General features: G+C 32.7%; 3 protein-coding genes and 1 pseudogene across 4 annotated transcripts; 2 read left to right on the plus strand and 2 right to left on the minus strand.

The window, feature by feature from the left end:
* Positions 1 to 1752: 1752 nt before the first annotated feature.
* Positions 1753 to 7135, plus strand: LOC100809411 (putative 6-phosphogluconolactonase). Of its 2 annotated transcripts, none has more exons than NM_001255735.2 (4): positions 1753 to 1798; positions 2484 to 2670; positions 2752 to 2887; positions 6310 to 7135. In NM_001255735.2, the coding sequence occupies exons 2-4, from the start codon at positions 2513 to 2515 to the stop codon at positions 6799 to 6801; spliced, it is 786 nt and encodes a 261-aa protein (NP_001242664.2). In that variant the 5' UTR covers positions 1753 to 1798; positions 2484 to 2512; the 3' UTR covers positions 6802 to 7135. The 2 variants fall into 2 exon arrangements, with proteins under 2 accessions (NP_001242664.2, XP_040874265.1); XM_041018331.1 differs by lacking the exon at positions 1753 to 1798 and adding an exon at positions 1991 to 2007 and having other exon boundaries at positions 6310 to 7115.
* A 3742-nt stretch (positions 7136 to 10877) lies between these two features.
* On the minus strand, positions 10878 to 14805 carry LOC100786248 (fructokinase-like 2, chloroplastic). Its single transcript, XM_006573095.4, has 5 exons — positions 14636 to 14805; positions 13925 to 14247; positions 13171 to 13823; positions 12073 to 12544; positions 10878 to 11285 (listed from the first exon to the last, which is right to left on the minus strand). Exons 1-5 carry the CDS (start codon positions 14674 to 14676, stop codon positions 11053 to 11055), a joined length of 1722 nt encoding a protein of 573 aa, XP_006573158.1. The 5' UTR covers positions 14677 to 14805; the 3' UTR covers positions 10878 to 11052.
* Positions 14806 to 15836: 1031 nt separating this feature from the next.
* LOC100786774 (folate synthesis bifunctional protein, mitochondrial-like) lies at positions 15837 to 19403 on the plus strand (annotated as a pseudogene).
* A 5271-nt stretch (positions 19404 to 24674) lies between these two features.
* On the minus strand, positions 24675 to 25951 carry LOC100787326 (peptidyl-prolyl cis-trans isomerase E). Its single transcript, XM_003517803.5, has 2 exons — positions 25544 to 25951; positions 24675 to 25102 (listed from the first exon to the last, which is right to left on the minus strand). The coding sequence occupies exons 1-2, from the start codon at positions 25848 to 25850 to the stop codon at positions 24891 to 24893; spliced, it is 519 nt and encodes a 172-aa protein (XP_003517851.1). The 5' UTR covers positions 25851 to 25951; the 3' UTR covers positions 24675 to 24890.
* Positions 25952 to 26830: the final 879 nt, after the last annotated feature.

Genomic DNA, 26830 nt, shown 5'->3' on the forward strand with positions numbered 1-26830 from the left:
TTGACCTGATGGAAACATTTTAAAAAATGAGAGGATTTAATTGAAACATTTGAAAATTTAGAGACTAAATTAAGCTATTTAAAATAATTTTGAAAGACTAAATCAGTATGCAAAGCCTTTTCTTTTTTGGCTTTATGCTTCTGTTTCTCCCTTTGAGATGTTATAGCAGGAGATCTAGGATCCTGAGATTTTCTCATTATTATCTGCTGTAAACATAGGTGATTTTGTTTTGCTCGCAAACAAAGTTCTGCCACTACCTTCGTTTTTATCCATTTACGTTAGACATAGTCTGTGTTCTGTCGCGATCATTGGGTGCACGTAACACCCAACAAGGTATAAATTCTTCATAAATAGCATTATCCTTTCAATATTTTTTGCTTCTAAATTCTTAATTAGTTATTCAAATATTAATACAATACCCCAACTTTTTTTGGACTGATTATTAGTCTTGTAAAACTTTGTCACTAAAAAAAACATATTGTTACTAAATTATTTTTTGGAGAACACAAGTTATTATTGAGTTTTTTTTTATATCTTCACCTTGTTTTGGCTAAATAAAAAAAAGTTAAGTGAACTAAGTCCAAGGGCTCATGAAAGTCAAGGTTCTCAAGACTTAGAAAACCAATGTTTTCATAACTAAATCGGTCATTGAATCGATGAAAGTATTGGTTCAAGGATCAATGATTCAATCGGATCGAATCGGAGTCGAAACAGTTTTAATAAAATAATTTTTTTATATTTTAATATCATATCCTAATAATATTAAACAAAAAATAACATAATATATATAAATTGACAATAATAAAAAGTAAACTTCACTTAAAAGTATCATAAGTCATAATATTTATTTTTTAAAACCAAAACAATGTCGTTTTTAAAGTTTTTTTTTAAAAAAAAATAGTTTTAAGCAAAATTGATAAAACCGGTTCATCTATGAGGTTTTACCGGTCTTCGACCGATTTAGCAGTTTTGAGCCGGTTTAAGAACACACCAATTTTTAAGAAAGTTAGACTGAACAAATGACCTGTTCCTAGTCGAACTGGTCGGTCCGATCGGATCTAGGTTCAAAATCATGTAAGAAACACAAAAGATTCTCATATTTGGAGCGCATGTTGTTTTAAAATATGAATTCGTTTATTATTATTTGGATCAACCTTTCTTAGTTATATATCTCCATCTTAACAATCACATGAGAATCTAAGTTGGACTCGGGCCGGTGTAACATTCAAAATCAAAACCTTATCCTTTCATAAAACTAAACAAATTTTGAATTTTGTGATTAAATATTAAAAATTAAAATATTACCTTAATTTAAATTTTATTTTTATTTACCACTATCCCATAAATAGATTTATGATCTATTAATAAATATAATTCTATTAAAAAAGATTAGTTTCTCACAATCTCACATAGTAAAGTTTGAATATCTATCGAGTAAGATGCTCACATTTTAGTATACGACGATATGTCAAACAACAATTTCTCTATGAGAAATACTCGCGGAAAATTAAAAATAAATAAATTTATAGTCTCTTATTAAATACCAGACACATCCAAAATGATCCGGTGCAGTGCAGCGAAAAAAAAAATGCATCTGTCAATTCTCATTGGTTGTATATGTTTTAACTATTTGTATTTTATAATTAAATAAGAAATTTTTTTATGGTTGAATTCCTTTAGAACCTTATACAATCCAATTCCTCACACGTGTGTGTGTATATATATATATGCCCACACCCGTCTTCTACATTTGCCAGCTTCTTCTGTGTGCCACCCTTTCTTTAATTTTTTTTTCTTTGTAAGCATTTTCTTCCTTTCTACTGCTGTGAAACGTGTCGATTCTTTGTGATGCTGTTTCCAGTTATGTTAAACTGAATGAGACTATGATTGACCTTCATGTTTTTTTTCCCTTTAAGTTTCTGCTGCAGTGGGGGTGTCAATTGAACATGTTTTATGATCTGGGGCATGTGTTTCTTGTTCTTTGAAACTTTTTCTACAATCTGTCAAGTGTGCACTTGTTTCCACCCTTTTTCAATTCTTGACATCGATCTCTTGAAATTTTGGTTGTGGCGATGATACCCTTTTGTTGAATTGCTTTCTTTTTGACAATTATAGAGTCCACATGCAAATTGAATTTATGGGGTGAACCGTTTCATGCGTAGCTTAAAGTTTTTTTTTTTTTTTTCTTTCAATACTTTAGTTATATTATATGACTCATGTAGGCATGTATGTAAGTCTTGTAGTCAAACAAAAAGTAAAATCAAAATTATCTCATACCTATGTTCTGAATTTTTGCTTCCCTTTTTTAGAATTATGTTTTTAGCTATGAAGCTGGATCTTGGACAACTTTGGAATTCCCTTTGTGTTTTAGGTTTAGGAAGGCTAAATGCAAAGCTGGTTGTGTTTTGAATTTCATTGACTTTGTTATTTCCTTCTGAATTTGTTTTGATGCTTTCTTTTTTCTTTTTTGGTTTACAAAATAGAGCTTTTGGAGTTTGGATTCTCTTGAACCATGGCTAAGAATACAGGAGAGTTGAGGATTCATGAGAGTGTGGATGAGCTTAGGACTGATTTGGCAGACTATGTTGCTGAGTTATCAGAGGCATCTGTGAAAGAGCGAGGAGTCTTTGCCATTGCTTTATCTGGTGGTTCTCTCATTGGCTTAATGGGGTATTTGTATCTCATCTTTTCCATATAATGTTTCTTTGCTTTCATGATTTAGTGTTGGTTAAAACTTATGCTTGCAAACAGAAAACTCTGTGAAGCTCCTTATAACAAGACAGTGGACTGGTCCAAGTGGTATATCTTCTGGGCTGATGAGCGTGTTGTGGCGAAAAACCATGCCGATAGCAATTATAAGCTTGCTAAAGATGGCCTTTTGTCCAAGGTTGTGCCCTCAATTGAAACATATCATGTTTCTCATTTCTTTATCCTGTTTATGTAAAGAATGATTTGTTCTCATAGTAATTTGGAGGAAAGTGATGTAGTTGTAGTTTTTTAGCATTACTCTGTTCTTTTGTAATTTGCCTTCTCATGCTGATTGCTGCTTAAAAGGGAAAACCAAACAACGTGGATGGATGGCTTTTGTTTCACTTTTGAGCTTATATAAAGAAGCTTCTTTCACGTGAAACATTATATTTTTGCTTCAAGGTGCCTAATTTTGAATATGTACCAAAATTAGCATTCTGGATCTAGTTTTTACTGTTTACTTAATTGAGATTTAACATTTATTCTGATATGGAAGTTAATTTGCCCTTTATAGTTCACAGAATTAGGAGCCATTCATAGTTTACTACAAATTTCTTCTTTATCCTCTTTTCTTTACTTTTTCAAGGCGTGGGATAGGGGGCACAGGATTATATAATATATATCAATACCACATAAGTTTGAATTCTCAAAAGGCTGCTGTCCAAAACTTGTCTTTAGTAGAGGAAAGGATTATGCTGAAACTTGAAAGGTTATGGTACTTTTTCTGCAAGATTGTAATGGTAGATATTCAATATTTATGGGATATACTAGTTAGTTGGCTTGAAAGACCATTGGGATTGAGTTATGGGATCAAGATTCACCAGTTAGTTGACTTGAAATACCATTGGGGTTGAGATATACCATAGTTGAGTCGGTCTGACATGAAGCAAATGTGTAAAAGTTCAGTGGCATAAGTGGAGTTGCATTTTCACAAAACTTGATAATGCCAAATTTGTGAAAGGAATCAGCCATCCCTCATAGTACCACCTCATAGAAACTGTAATATTGAAACTTTCATATTTTTATTGATTCTCCAGCATACTGCAGCAAGAGCTTTTGGAAGAAAATGAACTTTTTTTTTTTATTTTTTTATTGACAGTATGAGAAGTCGAAGCTGCACATTCTCAAAAATCTGAATTTATCACATGATTTTGTAACATAAGAACTAGAGAGACAGCAGAACTGATCTAGTAACTGTTCAGCTGACTTTTATGGCCTAGTCTCCAAGGTGGATAGGACCCAATAGCTCTTTCATGGAGGGTCTTTTATGTTTTAGATGCTGGGTTATTAAACTATACCCATTACCAATAATTATGATGTTGGGGATTCTTACAGTCCTAGCAGGATTGACTATATCATAATAAGAAAGAGGAATACCAGCAACACACACAAAAGAACTTTAAAATTGGAAGATTGCATGTGAAAGTTTGTTATTCTGTTGCTACAATCAGAGGAAGTACATTGCCTGTTAGTGGCATGTGCCTCCAATTTCTCCAATTTACTTCCATGTATTGAAAGTTGGTTGTCAGGTTTGCTTTCATAAGTGCTGAGGACCCTATTAGTGGACAATTTTGCTTGAAGGCTGTAGCAATAATAACTACAATGATCCAATATTGTGTAAGCTTCCTAAAGAGATTACTCTTTAGGAAGCTTACACAGTATTGGATCATTGTAGTTAACGGATCATGTGCCAATGCTTAATGACTTTTCAAATCATGTTTATTCTAGGAAAAGCCTCAATCTGGCAATTTAGTCCAGCCTGAAGATCACAGTTGTTGACTTTTCACTCTGAAATCAATTAGATACATCTCTCTGCATGTAGGTATAAAGACCAACCAGAAAAGATACAGAAAAATTAGTCTGAAGTGTAAACTTTTCTAGTAAGATTGAGTTGTGTAGAGACATTAAAAAGAAACAGCTTTTGTGTATAATCAGCCTTGGCATGATATGAAGAGTGAGACTGTCTGAAAGAAAGAGACAAACTATCTTAGAATGTCTTATTATCTTTGTTTTCGTAATGATTTCTTGATGACGGTTTTATTAGTGCAAGCCAGATTAGTTTTAAAGTAACAGCAATATGTAGTGGTGAATTTTAAATAATTCCAGAGCACTGTTCATTGCACAATGGTTATTCATACAGTACACCAAGTATATAGTGCTATCAGGTTGTTATGCAAAGCACATCTTGATCTTCATGTCTATTTCCCACAATCCATTGGTACTTTCTGAAATTTATATGGGGAATGGCTGCTTTAAGATAATATGACTGCACTGTTTGGCTATCTACTTCAGTCTCATTTTGTTTGTTAAGCCCTTAATTAATTGTGTATATTGCTAATTAAAATTCCCATAATATTGTAGTTGATGGACTATCCCCTTTTTGTCTTCAAGTATGATTACTTACAGTAGAAAACTAGAATGTGATTATCAGGCACGAAAAAGGAGGTATAAATTGAATTTGTCTATATTTCTAGTATATTACCTTTAAAGTTAGTCCTATTGTGAATTTTATGCTTGATGTATGCTCTAAGTTGGCTGAAATTTATTTCTTTGCCTAATTTCTACTTTTGTCATCTTACAATCCCTCAGACGTATGTTGTCTTCTTGGAGTCATAGTCCACTTTGAATTAAAAATTTCGAAGCATTAATAAAATTTTAGTCAAATACAAGGCATCCCTTGATGGCCATAAAGTACAGAGGTACAAGAGATAGTGGTGGGAAGAGGGAGTTCTTGGCAATTACAGATTATCCCTTCAAGCAGATTATGTACGAACTATGAATTGTGTAAAAAATGCTTTCAGCCTTCAAGAAAAATGTTCTTGTATTACAGGTTAAATAGCAATATAAGATGTGCATTACATTATCCCGGGGTGTACAACTTGCTTTTGATGTATTTATCCCAACAGGAAAAAGGTGTGGTTCAATTGGGGTGTTGTAAAACTTTTTTGTTTAGCTAATGATTGGGTTGTTCTTTATGCTTTACATTTCGCATAAATGTCTTTTGGTTGAAGGATCAATATACTTTGTATCTGGAGAATTAAAATAATTCTGTACCGTAGAATCTGTAATATTCAACACTTCACAGACTTCATTATTATCTATTCTTCTGTGCATTTAGTTTCTTAGCTGATTCTGTTCAGAGGTCCATACCATTCAGCTTGTATGTGATGTTTTCCTGTGCTGCAGTTGCTATAATACTTATATGTTATTTAGGAAAGCAAAACTGTCATTAAGAAAGCAATTTTGTCAGTGTTTCCCTGGTTGTTAGAGGTGCATTTTTTCATTTCAGGAACCATTTTGTAAACCCTGAATTGCATTTTTAAATATGCTGGTGGATAAATTCCTGACCAGGGGAAAAAGAGATGATTCAGGATTTGCATGCTTTTTATTTAAATATTGAGTTCAACAAATGCAATATGGGAGCCTCTGATATAAATGTTTTGATTTGATGTGTAAAAATAATTCTCCTTTTCTATCTCTCCATGTCTGTCTTATAATATTCCACGAGATTATTTAATATTCATTTGTATTCTTCTGCTAATATGCTTGTTATATTAGCAGGTGCCTATTATCCCCAGTCATGTGCATTCTATTAACGATTCCGTGTCAGCAGAAGAAGCTGCCGATGATTACGAGTTTGTCATTCGACAGTTAGTGAAAACCCGTGTTGTCAGCGTGTCTGAGATTAGTGACTGTCCAAAGTTTGACCTCATTCTGCTCGGATTGGGTTCAGATGGCCACGTTGCCTCATTGTTTCCTAACCACTCAGCACTCAATGAAAGGGAAGAATGGGTAACTTTTATTACTGACTCCCCCAAACCCCCACCTGAGAGAATCACATTCACCTTGCCTGTCATCAATTCTGCATCCAATGTTGCAGTAGTTGTCACAGGCGAAAGCAAAGCGGAATCCGTACACTTGGCAATAGACGATGTTGGACCTGATGGCCCCTTAATACCAGTGAGAATGGTCCAACCAGCGATGGGGAAGTTGGTGTGGTTTTTGGATAAGCTGGCTGCCTCAAAACTTGAAGATTCCAATTTGAACAAGTAGGACATGTTGAGTTTGTATGTAGTGTTAGGGGATTTCACAAGTGTTGATCATCCTTAGAATCCTGCCTATTTCTTATGTCTTGGATAGAAAGCTTGGTTTTTTTTTTTTTTTTTTTTTCTTTTTCCTTTTCTTGCTTTCTCCTAGGAGGATGTTTGGAGAAAGTGTGGTATAGTTTTTGTAACCGGCCAATAAAACTTGTGGCTATCATTCCAAGTTCCAACACCCTTCTTTCCTTCTATTTCTTCATTGGGTTATTGGCTATGATGATGGTCTCACTTGTTTGCAATTTAGAAAGGAAAATCAGGTTCATGTAATTCTAAGAGTTCACTTTCCCACTTTCTTGTTTATCTATTTTGTTTCAATTTCAATATATATATATATATATAAAAATCTCTACTTGATGGTGGAAAATTTTAATGCCCCCACTCTTTTTTTTGTTGATAATTAATTTTGATGAATCCTCTGGCCATTGGGAGAAGATAGTATGTGGCACCAAGTATCTATTAATTGATTCTTCTTTTCGAGTTTGTGGTTATTGATGGGTGCAACATGCACCATCAAGGACTCACATATACACTTGATTATGTCGGAGCAACTATAGTGCTTGTAGGGATGATGGAAAAGACAGTTGAATATATTTTGATCTTCTACAAATGTAAAAGTACAGATAACCCTTTTGGCATATAGATTTACATACATTCGTACTTACCTTTAGTTTGGATGGTTGGAATACAGAAAAGATAACATTTTAAGGAACGTAATAAAATTAAGATGATAATTATTGTCCTTTTCAACAAAAAAAATGATAATTATTGTCGTTTTATCATTTAAATAACTCTAGGAAAACAAAAGTGATAGTACATCCAAAATTTCGAGAACAATAGAATATAAATAATATTTTTAATAGAATCTTAATATTATATATATATATATATATATATATATATATATATATATATATTTCTATTGATGAATTTAGAAGTTAATAATTTTACTGAACATAGTTTTAGGGCCCACTTTGTTATACTTTAAAAAGAAAATGCTTTCACAGTTAGAACTTTTTTTTATAAGTTATTTAACTTCTGATAAATGTACTCAAATGACTTGTTTAGGTTGGTGTTTGAAAGTAATCTAATCTTGTATAACTTCTTAATCACATTTTTCTCTCGATAAAAACAGTTTTTCCTTTTAAAAACCCTCCACATGCTATCTTCTGGAAGTGAAAAAAAAAAAATGAATTATAAAAAATGGCAGTGGACAAGATTTCGTGTCTATATCTGCTACCAATATTAGTATTGCATTTGAATATGGGATTGAATTGTTCTTCTTATTAATTATTGTATGCATTCCATTTGGTTTCGTTTCATTTATCAAAAGGAGACAGAGAAGAACTGAATAACCTAGACCACTATGGAAAATTGTCAAGGCTAAAGAAAGAAAATATATATTTGATACCAATCTTGAGCGACCTACTAAAAAGGCTGATAATTAAATGAGAGACGAAAGCTATATCCACCCATATCCATCACTCTGATATAACCATTAAGAGATTTAATGGATAATGACAATGTCACAACTGAAAATGTTTTAAAGCATAATTACAAAATTTATGTATAATGAGATGACTTCCCACCTAAAGGTTTAAACCACCCTTTTCAATTATTATACATCAAGAACCACCAAAAGTATTCCATAATTCCAAATTGAGTTCTAGGACACTCTCAAGAATGTTAGTCCAACAATAATGAAGCAACAGCTAACGTAGAGAGGCATCGACGCCAAACGTATATTTTAGATTTTTTTTTTTTTTGCTTTAAAAAATCTCCATTCAAGTTTATATTCTGTGTTAGTTATGTGTTTAAATAGTTATTTAACCTAACTTATGACCATGGAGCGCATGGGTCAACTTAGCTGGGTTATTTCAGCTTAATCAAATATATTAGGTTTGAGTTCTGGTATGTAATTGCATTAAACACTCAAGGAGAATTTTGTTGTCCATAGTTTTATTGGGTTTAAACATGATTACATCTAGTAGATTATACTTGGGATTTAGAAAAAAAAACCCTAACTTATAACTTAGTTATCTTATTATTTTATAAGCTTGTTTAACAAAAAAAAAAGATGTTTAACTCGTTAAGATCGATCAAGTAGCAAAAAAAATGTGATAAATGTATGAGTACTTAGAAAAATCCCCATTGCCGTCATTGTATATAAAAATAATTATAAGATGTTTGATAAAAAAATTTAATAATTTATTTCGCTAATTTACTGTATTTTTTAACATTGCTTGAGAATCTTATAACTTAAACTTCTTGTTTTCATTTTATTCTCAACATTTTAATAAAATTCATCATCTATACCTATTTTGTTTATTATTCTTGGAAATAACATAATAAATACAATTGAAAGAATCTTAAATATTTATTTTAATTATTATATTATTTTTAATATTATGTTTTTTTTATCATTTTAATTACTATACTATTTACACTATTTATTTTAATCCTTTGAAAAAAATTATCTTTAAACAAAATATTAAGAAATTAAAATTAAATAAAACCTAAAAGGCTTAAGTATATTTTAAGTCATTGCAAATATGGATTTATCTTGTTTTAGTTCTCGCAATTTTTTTTTTGCTATTTTTTTATCTTGACATTCTAGTAGTGTTCGTACTAGTCATAGTTAATTTAGTATATCTGTCATTAATTCTTATGGATAAAAATAAATATTAATTAAGGTAATTAAGATAATGAAGGATTCTTCAAGCTAAGATAATTAGATTATTTTTAGGTGCTTAGTTTAATTTAATAATGTATTTATTGTTTTAGATATATATGGTAATTAAATATAATGTAATCTCATAATTATTTTAAGGATAAAATATATTATGGTCCATGTAAAATTTGAAAAATATTAATTTTATCCTCACAAAAAAATTTATATTAATTTGGTCCTTGTAAAAAAAATATACTTTTGTTAGTTTTCAGTGTTGTTTCATCTTCTTTAATCTCATCAGAAAGTACGACAAAATTGTGTAAGAAGTGACAAAAAATTATAATATAGGGGGAGGGGGGTTTGCCACCAGATATTATTTAATTCCTTTTAGAGGATTTAACCGTCACAAATTTTTTAATTCATTTGTAATCAAATTATATATGTAAGTTTATTAGTCACGTTTAATGTCTAACGGAATTATCTCTAAAGACTAACAAAAATATTTTTTTTTATGGGAACCAAATTAATATGAAAAAATTTGAGTACAAAATTAATATTTTTTAAATTTTATAGGACCTCAAACATATTTTATCCTTATTTTTCATTTCTAATATATTATAAATAGTGTTTTTTATTGCTTTTAATATTCTTGTTATTTCTTACTTTTCAATTCATTATTTACTTTGAATTTTATTTTTTAATATATATATATAATTTACTTACTTTTACATTTGGAACCAAAAATTAATGCTTGTGATATATTAAAAAATAAATCATATTACAATATCAAAATTTATGAATCGAAATTTAAAAATAATATCAAAAGTAATATATTAAAAATAATTTATCTTAATATTAAAATTAATGAGTGTTTAATTAAATTAATATTTTAAAAAATATGCAATATTAAAATAAATTATTGAACTGGAAAGTAAAAACAATAAAAATGAATATTGATAATATATTAAAAATAAGTTATGTAAGTAAATTGTATTTAATTACCTTATTTATATAAAGTAATAATTACATTACTTAGTTGAACCATGTTCCTAATAAAATCTAATTATCTTAATCTAAAATAATCAATTTCCTATTGGAGATTCCCTTGGTAGAAGTCTTAGCTTTTGCTTACATAAATTGTCAAAACACTCAGGTTTCAGCGTTTGTAATGTGGATATAACACTTTATAATTGAACAAAGCAGGACAAATTTATTAATGAGGATTTGAAAAAAAAAGAAAAAGATGCCGGAGAAAAATTACAAACACCAAAACATTTTAGTACTTCCCCGAATAAGAGGTGCAAAAAGAGACACGAAAATACACAACTTTGGCAAATAAATGTAAAGTGGGGGAATTGAGCTTGGATTATAATGCGAATGCCATTAATAAAAAAAAGAATGGGAAATACAACAGCCTAAGGTAATATAACCTCTAGAAATGGAACACACAGAAAGAAACAAACAAATAAAACACTCAGTTTTCTATACAAGGGATGAAGACTTTCACTGTGAGAAACATTGGCTACAAAACTGATATTACTCACTAGCAGACCCTACTGCTGTGCGGTATTCTGTTTCTGAAATTGATCTAATGCCATTTGAATCAGGGGTTATGTCTTCCTCCATATCTTCATGTGGAGGAAAGCCCCGTACACGGCCGAGTATCCATTGATCGATAACCCCGCAATCGATTGCATACTTGATGGAATGTTCCAGGTATCCTTTATCAGTTAACAAATCAGGTTGAACTGTCAACATTCGCATGAGAGCTGCAAAGATCATAGGAGACCTCAGAAGTGGGAAAAATGTCTGAAATTAATGCTTGGAAGTTTTCTTTTACTAATCTTTATGTACCAAAGATACAAGCAATATAAGCCCTGAGTGATGCAACCATTTAGCATATGCTTGTTATGGCATTCATTAAACAAACTCAAAAGTGGTTTTGCCCCCAAAAATCAAGGTCAAGGCAAAAAGGCAATTCAGTTTTATCTGTTATATATGTTGTAGCTCAATCCTAACCCCGATATGCAATTAGTCACCTAGTGTAATACTGTTTAGATAAATGAGTTTTATCTAAGTCAATTCTTCAAGAACAGAGTCTTCCTATTGGATTTTAGAACAATAAGACAGCAGAATTATCCAAAGTTATGTAAATTATACTATAAATTGCAGGACCTCCGCTTTATTGCTTCAAAATCCATCACCTCTCGAATGATTTTTTTTCACATTAGTGTCAGACATTTAGGCCCTGTTTGGATAAACTATTCAATATGCACTTATAAGAGAAGAAAATAAGAAGGTAAAATAAATTAAACTTCACTCAAAAGTTAAAATCAACTTATGCACTTCAACTTTTATAGAAGCTATCTTATTTAACTGCTCCAAATACTGATTTTAAATTGTGATAAGTTAATTTTAATTTATAGGAGAAACTTATTTCATTTTACTCTCTCAAGGCCTCAAGAGGTTTCCTTTTTTATTTTTCAAATGGGTTGATACTTCATATGGGGGAAAAATGCAGGCCTATGATTGAAACGTAAATTTACTATGATTTACCAGCAACAATGCCATCTCCAGTTGCTGACATATCACAAGTGAATGGGGTAATTGGGGCATCCTCCATCCCAAGAACAGCACCATCGAGCTCTTTTGTGTAGTAATGTATTTTGGAAGTTCCATTAGTCACAAATAAAACCTTAAGATTTTCATGCCAAAGTGGGGAAACCACTTCAGGTTCATAATGGACGAACTTCGACCTGGCATTATTTTTGGTGTCAAATTCTTCAGATGGTGTGATCCCACATAAGAACTCAAGTTCTTGCTTAGTGACCTCAATAATGTCTGCAAGATTCCACGCTTGCTGAATGAACATCATAGTTTCTTCACTAGAGTGCCATAGTGGTATAGGAAGGTTTAGATCATAGAAAATAACCCCTCCAAAATGCTTTGAAATCTTGATGGCTTGTAATGTAGTTGACCTCATGTTACGATCAAGCAGGGAATGTGTATTGAAGTAGAACATTTTTGCCTGCATGACATGCATTTAAACTTTTAAAGTACTCAATAGCAGTTGGCAGCAATCTAACCTCCCAAGCAGCTAAAACCTAAAAAGTAGGAGCATAAATTATATAGAGGACCTAACACAACCTTTGGCAAGCAACCATGCCTAATAGAGCCTAGAACTAAATTATTCATGCTTTTGCCTTTTATTCAAATGCACACATGGCTGTAACTAACATGGAAACCAACAATGCACCATTTCAATGGTTGTAAACCAACACAAACAAGAGGATAAAATAGTTTAGTCTTGATTGCACTTTTGATCCTCCTACTATCGTTATTCACGAATTTGGTCTCCCTTGTTTTTTTCCCCACAAATTTAGTCCCATACTGTTTTAATTATGCAACTTTGGCCTATCTATTAACTTGATGTCCAATATTTAAGGAAAATATTAACATGGCAATCTACTACACATCAATGTCAGCATTCTACTGGTTTCATCTAAAGAAGAAAAACACATACCAATGGAAGCCCAATAGCATTGCCATATCAAGTTATCAACAATGATCAGGCTAGAGTAGACCCTACAAGATACAGAGAATTCTATTTACTTATTTTACATATTTTTCTTTAATGGATTTCAAGTTTCATACCTCTTTCAGCACATCAAAATTTAGCTCAGACTTTGTCAAACTATCTTCAGCACAGGGTTTTACACAACTCATTTTAAGTCGACTCCTTTTACCAACCTTCATCAGTGATACAGCTGTTGCCCTTTTACTATCAATACGTACTGATCGGGTTTGGACATTATTCGCATTCATATAGTATAGCATTGCTTGACCATAATCATCATCCGCAAGTTTTCCCATGAAAGCAACCTTGCCACCCAAGGTAGCAAGAGCAATAGCAACACTACCAGCAGAGCCCCCTGGAGCCCTAACAAATTTTTCAGGGCTCCATAAGGCATCCTTCATGCTTTCATGGATTTCATGATTTATAAGCCTATTGGCGGGTCTCCCTGAAGGCACAAAAGCATGCTGCACAGCTCCAAAGCAACAAACAAGAGGAGGCCATCCATAAGTAAAGCTAATGTCCTCTCCATCATCTTTTATCAGTTCCAAGCCACTGTCACTATCGTCCTCCACATTTTCAAGAAATGAAGGCTCATCTTGGTCACTGATTTCAGCTTCACTACCTTTATCCTCTACAATTAATTTCTCCTCTTCAGTTTTCTTTCGTCTTCTAACCTTTTTCTCTTCCTTGACTTCCTTCTTTTCTTCCAGGCCAGCAGAACTAGATGCACCTATAAACGATAGCAGGACTTAGCTAGCACTTATAAGCAAAACACATTATAATGCATAAAATTCCCAGTATTTTCATTTGAGACAAAGATCAAGAGATTACCTTTTTTCCGAGTCCTTCGAGTTTTCTTGGAATCATCACTAGCGGCCGCTGAGCTTCCTTCAATAGAGGCATCATCTGTATCTCCAGGGGACTCATCTTTTGTTTTCTTCCTAGTCCTCACTGTTGTCTTCTTAATTTTAGATGACCTAGTCGTCTTCTTTTCCACCACAGATTCATTGTCACTGGGCTCTTCTTCTATAGAAGAGTCTAGAGAGGCCTTTTTCCTAGCCATTGCGACATGACCCCATTTACACCCAGGCCCGAGTTTCCCAAGTTGCACTGTGTTAAAAGAAGTGCAGCAATAGGACCAAGTCATGTGGTACCTGCACATTGCAGAGACAATATTATTTACACACTCACATTCAACCACCACAAACTAAAATTCAGCAAAACTTGAGCCTCTAAAGCTCACCAAATAGCAAATTCCAAAATTTCTTATCCTGAACTTCATTACATGATTACCCCCCCCCCCCCCCCCCCCCCCCAAAAAAAAAAAAAGGAAAAAATTGATTTTTTTTTTAAATTATATTCTTATCCAAATCATAAGAGGGGATCAATGGGTTTCAACTAATTTGCTAAATTTCAAATTTTTCCTTGAAAACCATTTCTTGATTACACCATAAAATTCAAAATTGAAGAAAAACTCTTGAAAATAGAAAATGGAGAGACTATAAGCAGAGAGTATCAATGGAGAGAGAAAAGAGAGAGAACCTAGGAAGCGAGAGAAACTGGGGAAAAGAAAGATACGCCATTGGAATGAGCACAAGTTTACAAACACTGAATAGTTTTTCCTTCAGGCATGACACCCTGCACCTGCTAGTAGCTAAGGTTTAGTTTGGTTAGCACAAGAAGATTATGGCTCTGGAGAGAGGGAGGGTTTAAGAGAAACAACCCAAAACGACAAGGGTTTTTTAAAAATGGTAGGGTCACGCCTCGAACGTCATGCCGTATAAACAAGTTTCATTACCTTATTAAATTGTCTTAAAGTAAAAAAATAAAAAAATACATCAATATTTTACTAATCTTCCAAACAAGTTTAATGTTAAAAAAATCAAATTAATTAAACTTAGATATTCATTACTTAAAAGATGCTTATATGGAATAATTAGTAAAATCACTTTTGTGGCCTCTTTATTTGTTTTAATTTATACTATTTAACTTCTTTATTATTAAAATGTTGAATTTAATTTTTTAATTATTAAAGTATATGCATTATGTAGCTCTCTTTTTTTTTTTATCTGTTTTCTCACTAATAACATTAGCTTAATCTAATAGAAAATAGGACTTTACTATTTATTTTTACAGCAGATACCTTACTATTAGACTAATATGGTTAGTAAAAAAACAATCCCACATTCACACTGCATATATATTTAATAATTAAAGGATCACAATAAATATTTTAATAATAGAAAAATTAAATCAATAAGTTATTTATTTGAATATAACTTGATTTAATATTTCTAAACAAAAAGATCTCAAGTTTAAATATTATAGATAAAAAATATGATTAAGAGTTATTATAAGTAAAATTGATGATATCTTACATCAATATCATAATAAAAAAGAATTAAATTCAACAAATAAAAATATATAAAAGAATCGTCAACTAAGTTGGTTCAATTAGTAAAACAAACTCATATATTTACCTGAATTCAATTCAATTTTCATTACCAATGATCTAAGAATATTATTGGTAGATAATTTATAAGAACGGATAATGTTTTCAATTATAATATCTATATATAAGGATTAAAAAATTAATTTTATTATTTTGGAAAAATATTTGCAAAAAGAATTAAAGAGCAAATTGATTTATTATTTGATTTAATTATATATTTAATCTCTTAATTATATTTTAAGATTTAATTTTGATACTTAATTATTCAAAATTTCAGTTTAGTGCCTCAACTATTCAACAGTCAGCCTCTTCCTCTTCTTTCTCTAACCCTCTACACCTGCATTCAAAAGCCGTAGGACACCACGTCGTGCACCGCCGCGTGCCACCACCCACTAAACCACCAACCTCCACACCCAGCCCAACACAAGCATCGTTGTCGGTTTTGTTTCTCTTCCTCCCTCTCTGGTTTTGGGTCTTGGAGTGTCCTTCTAGCTCTTCCAACCCAATTCGCGGAGATGAAGTAAGAATCACAGTATAACCATCTAATTGGTATCTTCAAGAAACAATAATGTATATTTTATGGTAACAGTTTTAAATTACAGTCAGCAACAGTAACTTAAAGTTTGGGAGATTGTGAATTGCATCAGTCTTGACCATCTGCAATTTTTTTTTAAAATTTTTTTTGTAACATTTAAGGTTTTGGAGGTCTTTGCAACAGTGAGTGCAACCGCAATTTAAAACCTTGACACGGGTATTTCCAAGGTAGGCATGGTTATAACTCTTTGTGCTTATTTTATGCAAGGTGTTTGATGCTATCTCTCAAAGAGTTTTGGATCTTGTTTTTTTGGTGTTGCATGTTATGGAAAAATAAACCAGGCTCATTGGCTGCAGTCATATTGATTATAATGTTTATTGGCTGCATTGGGTGATTCACTAGATTGGAACAATGGATTGCTATTTTTTAATTGCTGTTGCATGAAATTACTATGGATTTTTTATTTTCTGGAGGAATGTGAACTCTTTATGATGTTTTTTTCCCTTTTTATCAATGGCTGGGATACTGCATGTAATGTACACTCTGTCTATTCTCAGATGAGTATTTTAATGTATCTAGGGGAACCCAGGCATAAGCTTTTTGCTGCCAGGAAGTATCTTAAAGGTAAATGTAAACTCATTGAACTCTTTGAAGCTGCTCTTTTGAGTAGAATACTGAATTTTCTATGATCTGATACTGAAAAGTGACTCAGATTGAAATTTGTGAGCCTTTGGCTGCTATAGTATGTAAACAACATTCTATGCCTATGTTAGTGAATTGGTTTTCGTTATTGAAGGTTATTAAACCCAAAGATCGCTGTCAACTGATACTCGGATGGAAATATAGAATTAATAGATTTCCCCCCTTAGAATTTATTATGTATTTTAGTGCTACAGAGATAAAAAAAAATTCAGCTTTCTAGGCCATGCGTGGTTCCTAAATTCAGCTTTCTCGTGCTGTCAACTGATACAGCACGAGTATCCAATATGATAAGATTCAATATGTAAATATGATAATTTAAAAAAAAAAAAAGGATACAGGTAGGACAATATATATTAAGCAAAATATAATTATATTTAATAACTTCTTATACTTTATTAATTTATTTTCTCGTTTATTTATTTGTCTAAATATAGCTGATATTTATATTAGTTTGACATTATCATTGTATTATTACTAGTCTTTAATATCTGGAAAAATTTATTAAAAAGCCATAATTGTAATAATAAAAAAGTTATATTCAAGTTATGATAATGATCCCTTCATTTTCTAAAGAAAAAATGTATATTAAGAGGTTTGAAGATAAGGCAATGAAACTTTGATACAAAGGCATTCATAAAATTCGCATGTCGGAATCCCATACAGAAATGTCGCCAATTTTGAAGTATCCTTGTATCACACTTTGCTTGTGAAAGGAAGTAAAGTGATTAGAGCTCATCATTTTTTGAATAATCAATCAAACTTAATTTCCCTACTGTTTTAATTTTCATTGCAGGAGTGGGTTTTTCCTCTTTTCACACTGCTTCAAATTCCTCTGTAGAGCACTCACAAGAAGAGGAAGTAGTGATTGCTCTGGGAAGTAATGTAGGTGACAGGCTGCATAACTTCAAGGAAGCCTTGAAATTGATGAGGAACTCAGGCATTAACATCACAAGACATGCTTGTTTGTATGAGACAGCGCCGGCATATGTTACTGATCAACCTCGCTTTATCTACTCAGCAGTTAGAGCTGTTACTAAACTAGGTCCACATGAACTATTGTCTACACTCAAAAGAATTGAGAAGGACTTGGGCCGTACAGATGGTATGAGGTATGGTGTCCAAGGCCAATTGACTTAGACATTTTATTCTATGGTAAATATAAAGTCAGATCTGATATCCTCACTATACCTCATGAAAGAATTTGGGAAAGGCCATTTGTGATGGCCCCCTTGATGGACTTATTGGGATCAGCTATTGACAGTGACACAGTTACTTCCTGGAATTCATTTTCAGGCCATTCTCGTGGACTCTCTGGATTATGGGAAGATTTAGGCAGTGAATCCCTTATTGGAGAGTTTGGAAAGGAAGGAATGTATAGGGTAATGCCTGTTGCAAATGGCTTACTTGACTGGTCATGGAGAACTTCCGTCATGGGGATCCTTAATGTGACTCCAGATAGTTTTAGTGATGGGGGACATTTTCAGTCTGTGGAGTCTGCTGTTTCTCAGGTTCGGTTAATGATTTCAGAAGGAGCAGATATGATCGATATTGGGGCTCTGTCTACTCGGCCCATGGCATCTAGGATCTCTGCTGAAGAAGAATTAGGTAGATTAATCCCTGTCCTGGAAGCTGTAGTGTCAATGCCTGAAGTAGAAGGAAAGCTCATATCCGTGGATACTTTCTACTCTGAAGTTGCTTCAGAAGCAGTGAGTAAAGGGGCTCATTTTATAAATGATGTATCTGCTGGGAAGTTAGATAGTAATATGTTTAAGGTCATGGCTGATCTTAATGTTCCTTATGTTGCAATGCACATGAGAGGGGACCCATCTACAATGCAGAATAGTGAAAACCTGAAATATGATAATGTTTGTGAAGAGATATCATCGGAGTTATACTCGCGGGTTAGAGAGGCAGAGATGTCAGGAATCCCGGGATGGAGGATTATGATTGACCCTGGCGTTGGATTCTCAAAGAAAACTGAACACAATTTAGACATTCTCATGGGACTACCTGATATCAGAGAAGAGATTGCCTCAAGAAGTTTGGCCATCTCTCATGCTCCCATGCTTATTGGACCCTCAAGAAAGAGATTTTTAGGTGAAATTTGCTCTCGTTCCGATGCAGCTGAGAGGGATCCTGCTACCATTGCTTCAGTCACAGCTGGTGTTTTGGGAGGGGCTAATATTGTTAGAGTGCATAATGTCAAAGATAATCTAGATGCTGTGAAGGTTTGTGATGCAATTCTAAGACAGAAAAGTTCTCACATGAAATCTAGACGTTTAATTTGTCTTTCTACAGCATATCTGCTGCTGATGTTAATTGCCGGGCTGCCCGAGTATTTGGATTTTTGCAGCAACAACTCTGTTAGTGTTGTTCTTTGCCATGTTACTCCTACTCCAAGGTCATATGTAGAACACAACAATGCTGTCAAAGCCGGAACAAAGAAGCATCAAGTACAATGTAGCATTGAATAATCAGCATACCATCGTTTTGATTCTGAATTTTATGTCTATCTTGTATTTATTTCATTCCTTAACATATATTTGATTCACAAGTTTTATTTCAACCTATCCACTTGTAACTTATTGATTCATATGAATGTTTGGATGAGTGTGACGAAATTGATTTTAAGGTTGTGATTTATGTTTGGATATTTTTTATTATAAAATTAAGTTATAAATAAAATTCAATATAATTTTTTCTGTCATAATTAATTTTGAATACAAATAATTCTGAACACAACTATATAAAAAATTATCTAAAATTAATTTTGTATTTAGAATTAATTCTCTTATTAGAAATCAAACACAATCATTTGTAATTATTTCTTATTATGTGATTTATGTTTAGATATTTTTTAATTATAAAATTAAGTTATGAGTAAAATTTAGTATAATTTTTTATAATTAATTTTAAATTTTTGTTTAAAATAAAATTAAATATATGAAAATTTATCTAAAATTAATTTTATATTTAGAATTAATTCTTTAATGAGATACTAAGCACAATCAAATGTAAGAATTGATTGTTCCTTGCTTATTCTTGTCAAGGACGTAACCCAATAATCAAGTTCCCACTATTTTAGGTCTGACACTCAAAAGTGATGTTAAGTGTTTGAATACTATATTTTAACGAAGAGAGAGATTTCAAATAACTTAAGCCATTCTTTGGGGGAATGTAAGGGACAAGGAATGAGAGGGGGAAAAGCGAGGAATGACGATAGAATATAAAATATTGTTATTTTAACTGGATGTCGTATTGAAAAAAGTGAACTTAAGAAAAGATTAGATACATATATTCACCCTAAATGATTTTTGTTTAAATAATATTTTAAGAACAATCAAGTAATTTAAAATGCATTTAGGTTTTGTATTCACACTGCTAGCCAGTTTTAAAATACTTGAGTATGTATGTGCATGTTTCAAATCGTTTATATGGTTCCGTTTTGTATAGTACAAAAATTGTTTGAACATTCTTAATAAGAGATATACTATTTATATAGTACAATTTTATAACATTTTTACTATAGTATTTTTTTATCACATTAACTTTCTTATTTTATACTTTTCTCTGTTTTCTTCTTATCTCTATGGCATAGTTTGATATATAAAAATTGTGTAACTATAATTTCTCATATAATATTGCATTTTTACATCAATTTTATTAAATCCTAACATTCTAAGACATCTCTTTATTTTTATTTTCAAAATAACACGTTGAGTTAATCTGCAATTATGAGAATAAATGAATTTAGTATAAAAATGTCATTTGAAACTATGAAATGAATTTAGGCTAGAAAGTTGGTCCAAAACAATGTGTATCACCACCTAATTACACCTATATTCCATTAAGTTTTACTTTTCTTTGATTTGATGTTTTAAGTTTTAAAAGTTTTGTTTTAATTTTTCATGTTTTTCAAAATTTTGTTTTCGTTCATTTTTTCTATTTTCGTTAACAAAGTTAGAAGTTCTATTAACTCAGAAAATTTTTAAATAAATAATCTAAAACAATAGCTGTTAAAACTGTCATAATCTTTATTTTATTTCTAAAATTATAAACCACTAAAAAAACCTCCTCCCCCTGTTCATCTTATTCAACAATGTCCACGGCACCACCATCCAAATTTCCACCGGTCTAAAATGGTAAATGTCAATTAAACAAGAAATAGGATCAAACTTTAATCCTCCACACAAGAATGAGTTGCAGATAAGCATCAGACCACACAAGAATTCATCATAATACTATAACAATAAATATTCATCAATCATCAGAAAAATAAAAGTCCCTAAATGCCAAATCAAAATCCACCGTCGAAGGTGAGGGATAACTCAATCTACGGACCCACCACGCCATCAATCGAAGCAACCACCGCACCATCAAATTTGTTTTTTGTTCTCCTCCGGCAAAGCCATGGCATTCAAGCTCGAGACCTTCGTCGAGAGAAAAAAGACCTCCATTGAGAAGTTGTTGGGGGTAATTGGAGAACTATCCATCCCAGAGCATTGTGGACAAGTTGGGCGTTGCAATTCTTGCGGATTTGTGTTTCATTCATGGCTTCGATTTAATGACTCTAGTGGTGTTGATTAAGGGCTTGCTTTAGATCTAGAAGAGGGTGGGAAAAAAACTTAGATCCGAAAGAGGAATTTTTATTTTGTGGTTTATAATTTTTAAAATAAAATAAAGAGAATATAAATTTTTAGTAGTCATTATTTTAAAATTTAAGTTAACAGAATAACTAACGTTAACGAAAATAAGAAAAATGAGATCAAAATGAAACTTTTAAAAACATAAAAAATCAAAATAAAACTTTTAAAATTTAATATATCAAAATAAAATTTAATGAAACAAAAAGTAACATTGAGCCTTTTCAAATTGATCTAACACTCGAGGTTCCTTTTATCAGCTACCTAAGGCCACCTTCATAGTCCCTTATTTGTTGCTATGTTCAGCCCTGTGGCTCTTGTCCATTATTGATGTTGATCCTTCTTTGGAGCAATGGTGGTCGCTTTTGATACATGTCTTCTATTTTTTATACATTTATACGAATATATCATATTGCTTTGTTTTTTTCGATGATGTTATTGCTTTGTTAGTTTATCTGCATATGATGTATACATATTTGAGAAATCTTTTTATATACTTTTATTTTAAACATAATAAATTAGCCTTGGGAAGTAAATTTGGCCGTTGAAAAAGTTGCTATAGATCTTCTTGAGCCTTTGTTGGGCATTAACTTCGCAAAAGATAACATGCAAGAAAAAGATTAATTCTTAAAGGTTTACACAATACAACTATGCAAAAACAAGATAACATGGGAATTTACAAGCCAATTTACAGCCTACTTTTATAATCCCTAAACTAAAGGCACACTCTTATAATAAGCTTTTATATCTCCAACATCCAAACAAAACAACCAAAAGCTATATGAACCTTTAAAGTGTTAACATCTTTGCCTGTCTTGATCATCATTTCTATTCATTGAAAGTTGTATCCCAACAATAGTTTTGTATATCTCTTCCTAGCAACTTTAGCCTTCTTAAGAGCCACCCTATGAAAATTGAAGGCTGGGACTCTTCAAATTTTTCTCTCCTTAATTCAACTTTTTTTCTCATTTCCTCAACAAATTTATAGAAGAATTTGATATTTCAATTATTTTTTGCAACTTTTGGAAAGATATAAGATCTTCACATATAAGAGCCAGATCACTAGTTAGTTTTTTTTTTAAGTACTAGAGAGTCAAACTAAAAAGTAATAAGAAAGGAATGAGATATAAGGTGGGTTGAATGGTTAAAGAAGGAAAGAGGAAAAAGGTGGCAGATTTGATCTCTTTTGCTAACAAACATTTTAACATACTAACATTTGCTGATAAAAAAAAAAGCAGCAATGAAACATAATTTGAACTTTACAGAACAATAAGTAAAGCTTCAAACTAAAATGCTAAAACAAAAAAGAGATTTCTCCAAAGAAATGAAAATGCTAGAGATTAGACTTTTGTCTCTTACAGTCACAGTTAAAAACTGTTTCTGTGCAGATTTATGTATCCCAATAATTAACAAAGTGTATCCTTGAGTAAATTTAGATCCCTATCACTTTGCCTTTTCCAAATGGAGAATGAAAGGGTTAGAAAGGTTATGAAGTTTCATAAAATTTTGAGAAAACATACGAATCAAGTTATTTCCAAATAGAAGTATAGCATTATGAATTAAACCAGGGAGAGCTACAATTAAGAATTTCATTTGATTAGGTGTTCCCAAATTTAAGGGAGCATAAAAATTAGAGTTTTGCATGATAGTTCTGTCATTAACAAAAAGAAATAAATTTTAGAGACCCCAGATAACTTATCAATAAAGTCAACCATTAAAGAAACATGAAAAAATTAATTAAAAGGAAAGGGGTATCTCCTAATCATATTTAGATCATAAAATAAAATTCCTACAAACCTTTTTCCTTTCACTATAATGTTGAACATTGAATAAAGAGGAAAAAAAAAAGAAAATCAATTAACCATAGTGTACGACAGAAAGTAAATTAGAATGAAAAACCACTAAATATGTGACTCAAATTATCAAAATTGGGAGAGAATTGAGTTGTGACATATTACCAATTAGTAGCAGAGGAAGTTATAGACAAAAAAAAACACTATTAACAATATATATCCAGATTTAACACAAGAAGTGTCAAAACTCAAAAGCTGGGAACAAGAAGTATCAATAAAGACATGGCTTCAAAAAATTCAAAAAGAAAATCGAGAACCCCAACCTGTAATAAAAAGCGTGAATATAGCAGAAAAATATAACAATTTGAACCATGCCACCCACTTTTTGTGATTGAAATCATTTGTCTGTGCAATGCAACAGCCCTGTTTCTCTGTATTCAAGCCATTAAGCAATGAGTAATTTCAAAACTCTCAGGTAATAGCATTTGGCAGAAGAGGGAGCCACCTGTGAATGCCAATGCTGGTCTTGAGGAGGGCTACACAGGTTGGGGGCTGGTTGTCAGAAATCACATGGGTGATGTTGTATTTTTGGTGTGCAATAAATAGAATATCCTGGTGGACCATGCCCTTGCTAAGGTCTTGGGAGTTAGATGGAGTTTAGAAGTGGCAAAGGAGCAACAAATTCATGAAGTTATTACTGAATAGGATACTTCAGCAATGGTCTACTTGTATCTATCAGAAAAATCTATTGAACCTATCATCGAAGACTGCAGGGAAATTATGTGCTATTTTGAGGAGTGTTCTGTGTGACATATTAGTAGACTTAGGAACTCTGTTGCTCACAAGCTGGATGGCTTGTCTAAACAATTTGGTTCCAGAATTTGGGTAGGGAATGTCCCCAGCCATATTCAACCTTTTATAGTAACAATGTTTAGGTTCAGCACTGTGAACCAGAATAGATTCCAATCACATATTCTTTCTTCTATACTGGGGCTGAAGACTTCTATTATTTGGAGAAGCATTACTAAGGCTATTAAACACATGATGGATGGACTCAGTGTTCATCTTGGTTCGGGTAATTCTTCTTTCTGATTTAAGGATACTAGAAGAATTTATACTTGTCTCAGTTTCAGGTAAAGGATATGGGATGGTACTAATTACCAAACAATGGAATGGTCTTTGGAAAAGACTATCTACAAATCTGCCAAACTGGGATTAGCTGAGAAGTAAGAATCGGAATCTATTCAGCATCTACAGAATATAGTTAGATTCATCAACGTAAATTTCCTTTTGCTGGAGAACAGCAATGAAATTAGCTCTAGAAGTTGTAAGACTATAGAAATTTAAGTCCTACTTCGGTTGGTACTACAAGAGGCATATTTACCTTAGACGTGCCTAAAATGTCACTTAAAAACAGAAGGATACATACCTTAAAATAATTAGAAAAAACTCAGAGTTTTGTTGTAAGGTCATTATATGTATATATGAATCTAAAATTCAAAGTAGTGTAATTTCATTTCCAAACTAATGGTGATTTCATTTCACTAGCTACCCTGTTTCAGATTCTACAGTACCATGTCACCCCATACACAAGATTCATCAGACATTACAATGAGGCAAACAAACAATGAAACGCAACATTTCCCTCACCAAGTTGCGCCGTTTTGACAAGTCATTGGTTTTGAAGAACCTCCGCTTCAGCCTTGGCCATAGGATCATCCTTGATCTCAATTTCCTCTTCCTTCTCTCCCTCTCGCTGCTCTGCCACTTGCTTCCGGTGCAAGTCTTCTGCCGCCTCCATCGCCGCACGATTCTCCTTCTCAATCCGTTTCATCTCTTCCTCCTGCTGCTGCCGCTCAAACCAGGTATCCGCATCCGCCCAAACTGATTCAAACACAAAATCAATCAATCACTCAAAAACCACCAAACAACACGTAGAATGAATTAAAACATTCACTCCTTAGGGTTTCTAAAATATTGTAATTGAGCACGTGTTCTTTAGTTTCACGTTAGATTTTCCAAAATGATGTTGAAATTGATTCCGAGTCGAAGCAACTCGTAGTATCTGCTTCAGACCAAGCATTTTATATTTGAGTTTTACTGTTAAACTTGCTTTTGGAGTAAAAACATTCAAACATGAATCACATCACTTTAAAATCAATTTTAACCAAAATCAATTCTGCAAAATTAATTTCATTCACAATCAATTTCGTAGTTCCAAATCAATTTAACCAAGATCAATTTTGCGAAATCAATTTCATTCAAAATCAATTTTTCCGACGCTCATTCAAAAGGTGGAAAAGAGGGTTAGGGTTTTGGGCTTACCGGGCTGGGCGGCCCAGCCCTGCTCCCCTCCCTTGATGCGTTCGGGGAGGGCGTAGTTGACGGTGAGGACGCGGCCGTAGAGCTCGGCGCCGTCCATGTTGTCCATGGCGGCGGAGGCATCTTCCCGTTCGAGGAAGGTGACGAAGCCGAAGGAGCGGTGCTTCTGCGAGGCCTGGTCCAGCGGCGTCTTCACGTCCTTGATGTCGCCGAAGGGAATGAACGCCGCGTGGAGGATCAACTCGTTCACTTCTTCCGCTAAGCCTCCCACGTATAGCGTGTTCTTCTGCACACCTTGCATCATCGCCATTGCTACACTGAGTTCAAACGAGTTGAAACTCGGACTGAGGTGGAAAAAGGTACTAGTTGAAAGAGTTGAAACATTTGAAATTAAACCTGTGTTTTCTGTTTGGACTATCTTTGCCTCTATGGGCTGGGCTTAATAATCTGTTTTGATTGTTGGGACTCACAACGGGTTATTCTTTTTACATCCAACAAATGTTTTCTACACTTAATATATTTTAAAAAATTCTAACTTTATCCTTTTTTATTTCTTTTTTTTCGTTCCTTCCTTTTTTTCTTTTTTTTCGTATAGCCTACGGATTGCACTATTCATTTGAAATTTTTGGCGCATTCATTGGTTTCCTCATTCTCCTTTGCAAAGCTAATGTTGGTATTATTCGTAGTGTATGTTTGTTATTCGTGGTTCTTCCCTAGTTTCTCCTCTAGTAGTTCCTTGTCGTCTTCCGCGAGTTCCTCTACCGTCATGAGTAGCCTTGCGTCATCACCGATAAATTTTTATTTTCCTTTGTTTACTCCATACGAATTGTCAATCCATATGGTTTATACGAATTATTAATCCGTATGGTTCATACAGATTACTCATCCATAAGGTTGATACGGATTGTCAATTCGTAAGGATTATACGAATTATCAATCCTTATGGATTATATGGATTCTCAATCTGTAAATTCAATACAGAGAAAGCAAAACTCATGGCATCAATTTTGGAACGACGGTGGACACCAACCACGACCACACACTGCTTGATGAAGAAGATGAAGACGAACCACAAATTGAAGAGATGAAGATGAGAGAATTTGAGAGGAAAATGAAAACATCATGAATGGTGCAGCAGACGGATTCCCAATTCGTAGTTTAAATTTAAGTTAAATGAATCAGGGGCAAAATTGGTTTTTCACTCAAAATTTTGGGTGCAAAAGAAGTATTAATGGTGCAGGAAGAAAATCCCCTCACCAGGCACCATTACATTTTGTAATCCAACGAGTA

The sequence above is a fragment of the Glycine max genome, chromosome 1 (assembly GCF_000004515.6).
Source record: "Glycine max cultivar Williams 82 chromosome 1, Glycine_max_v4.0, whole genome shotgun sequence".
NCBI lineage: Eukaryota > Viridiplantae > Streptophyta > Magnoliopsida > Fabales > Fabaceae > Glycine > Glycine max.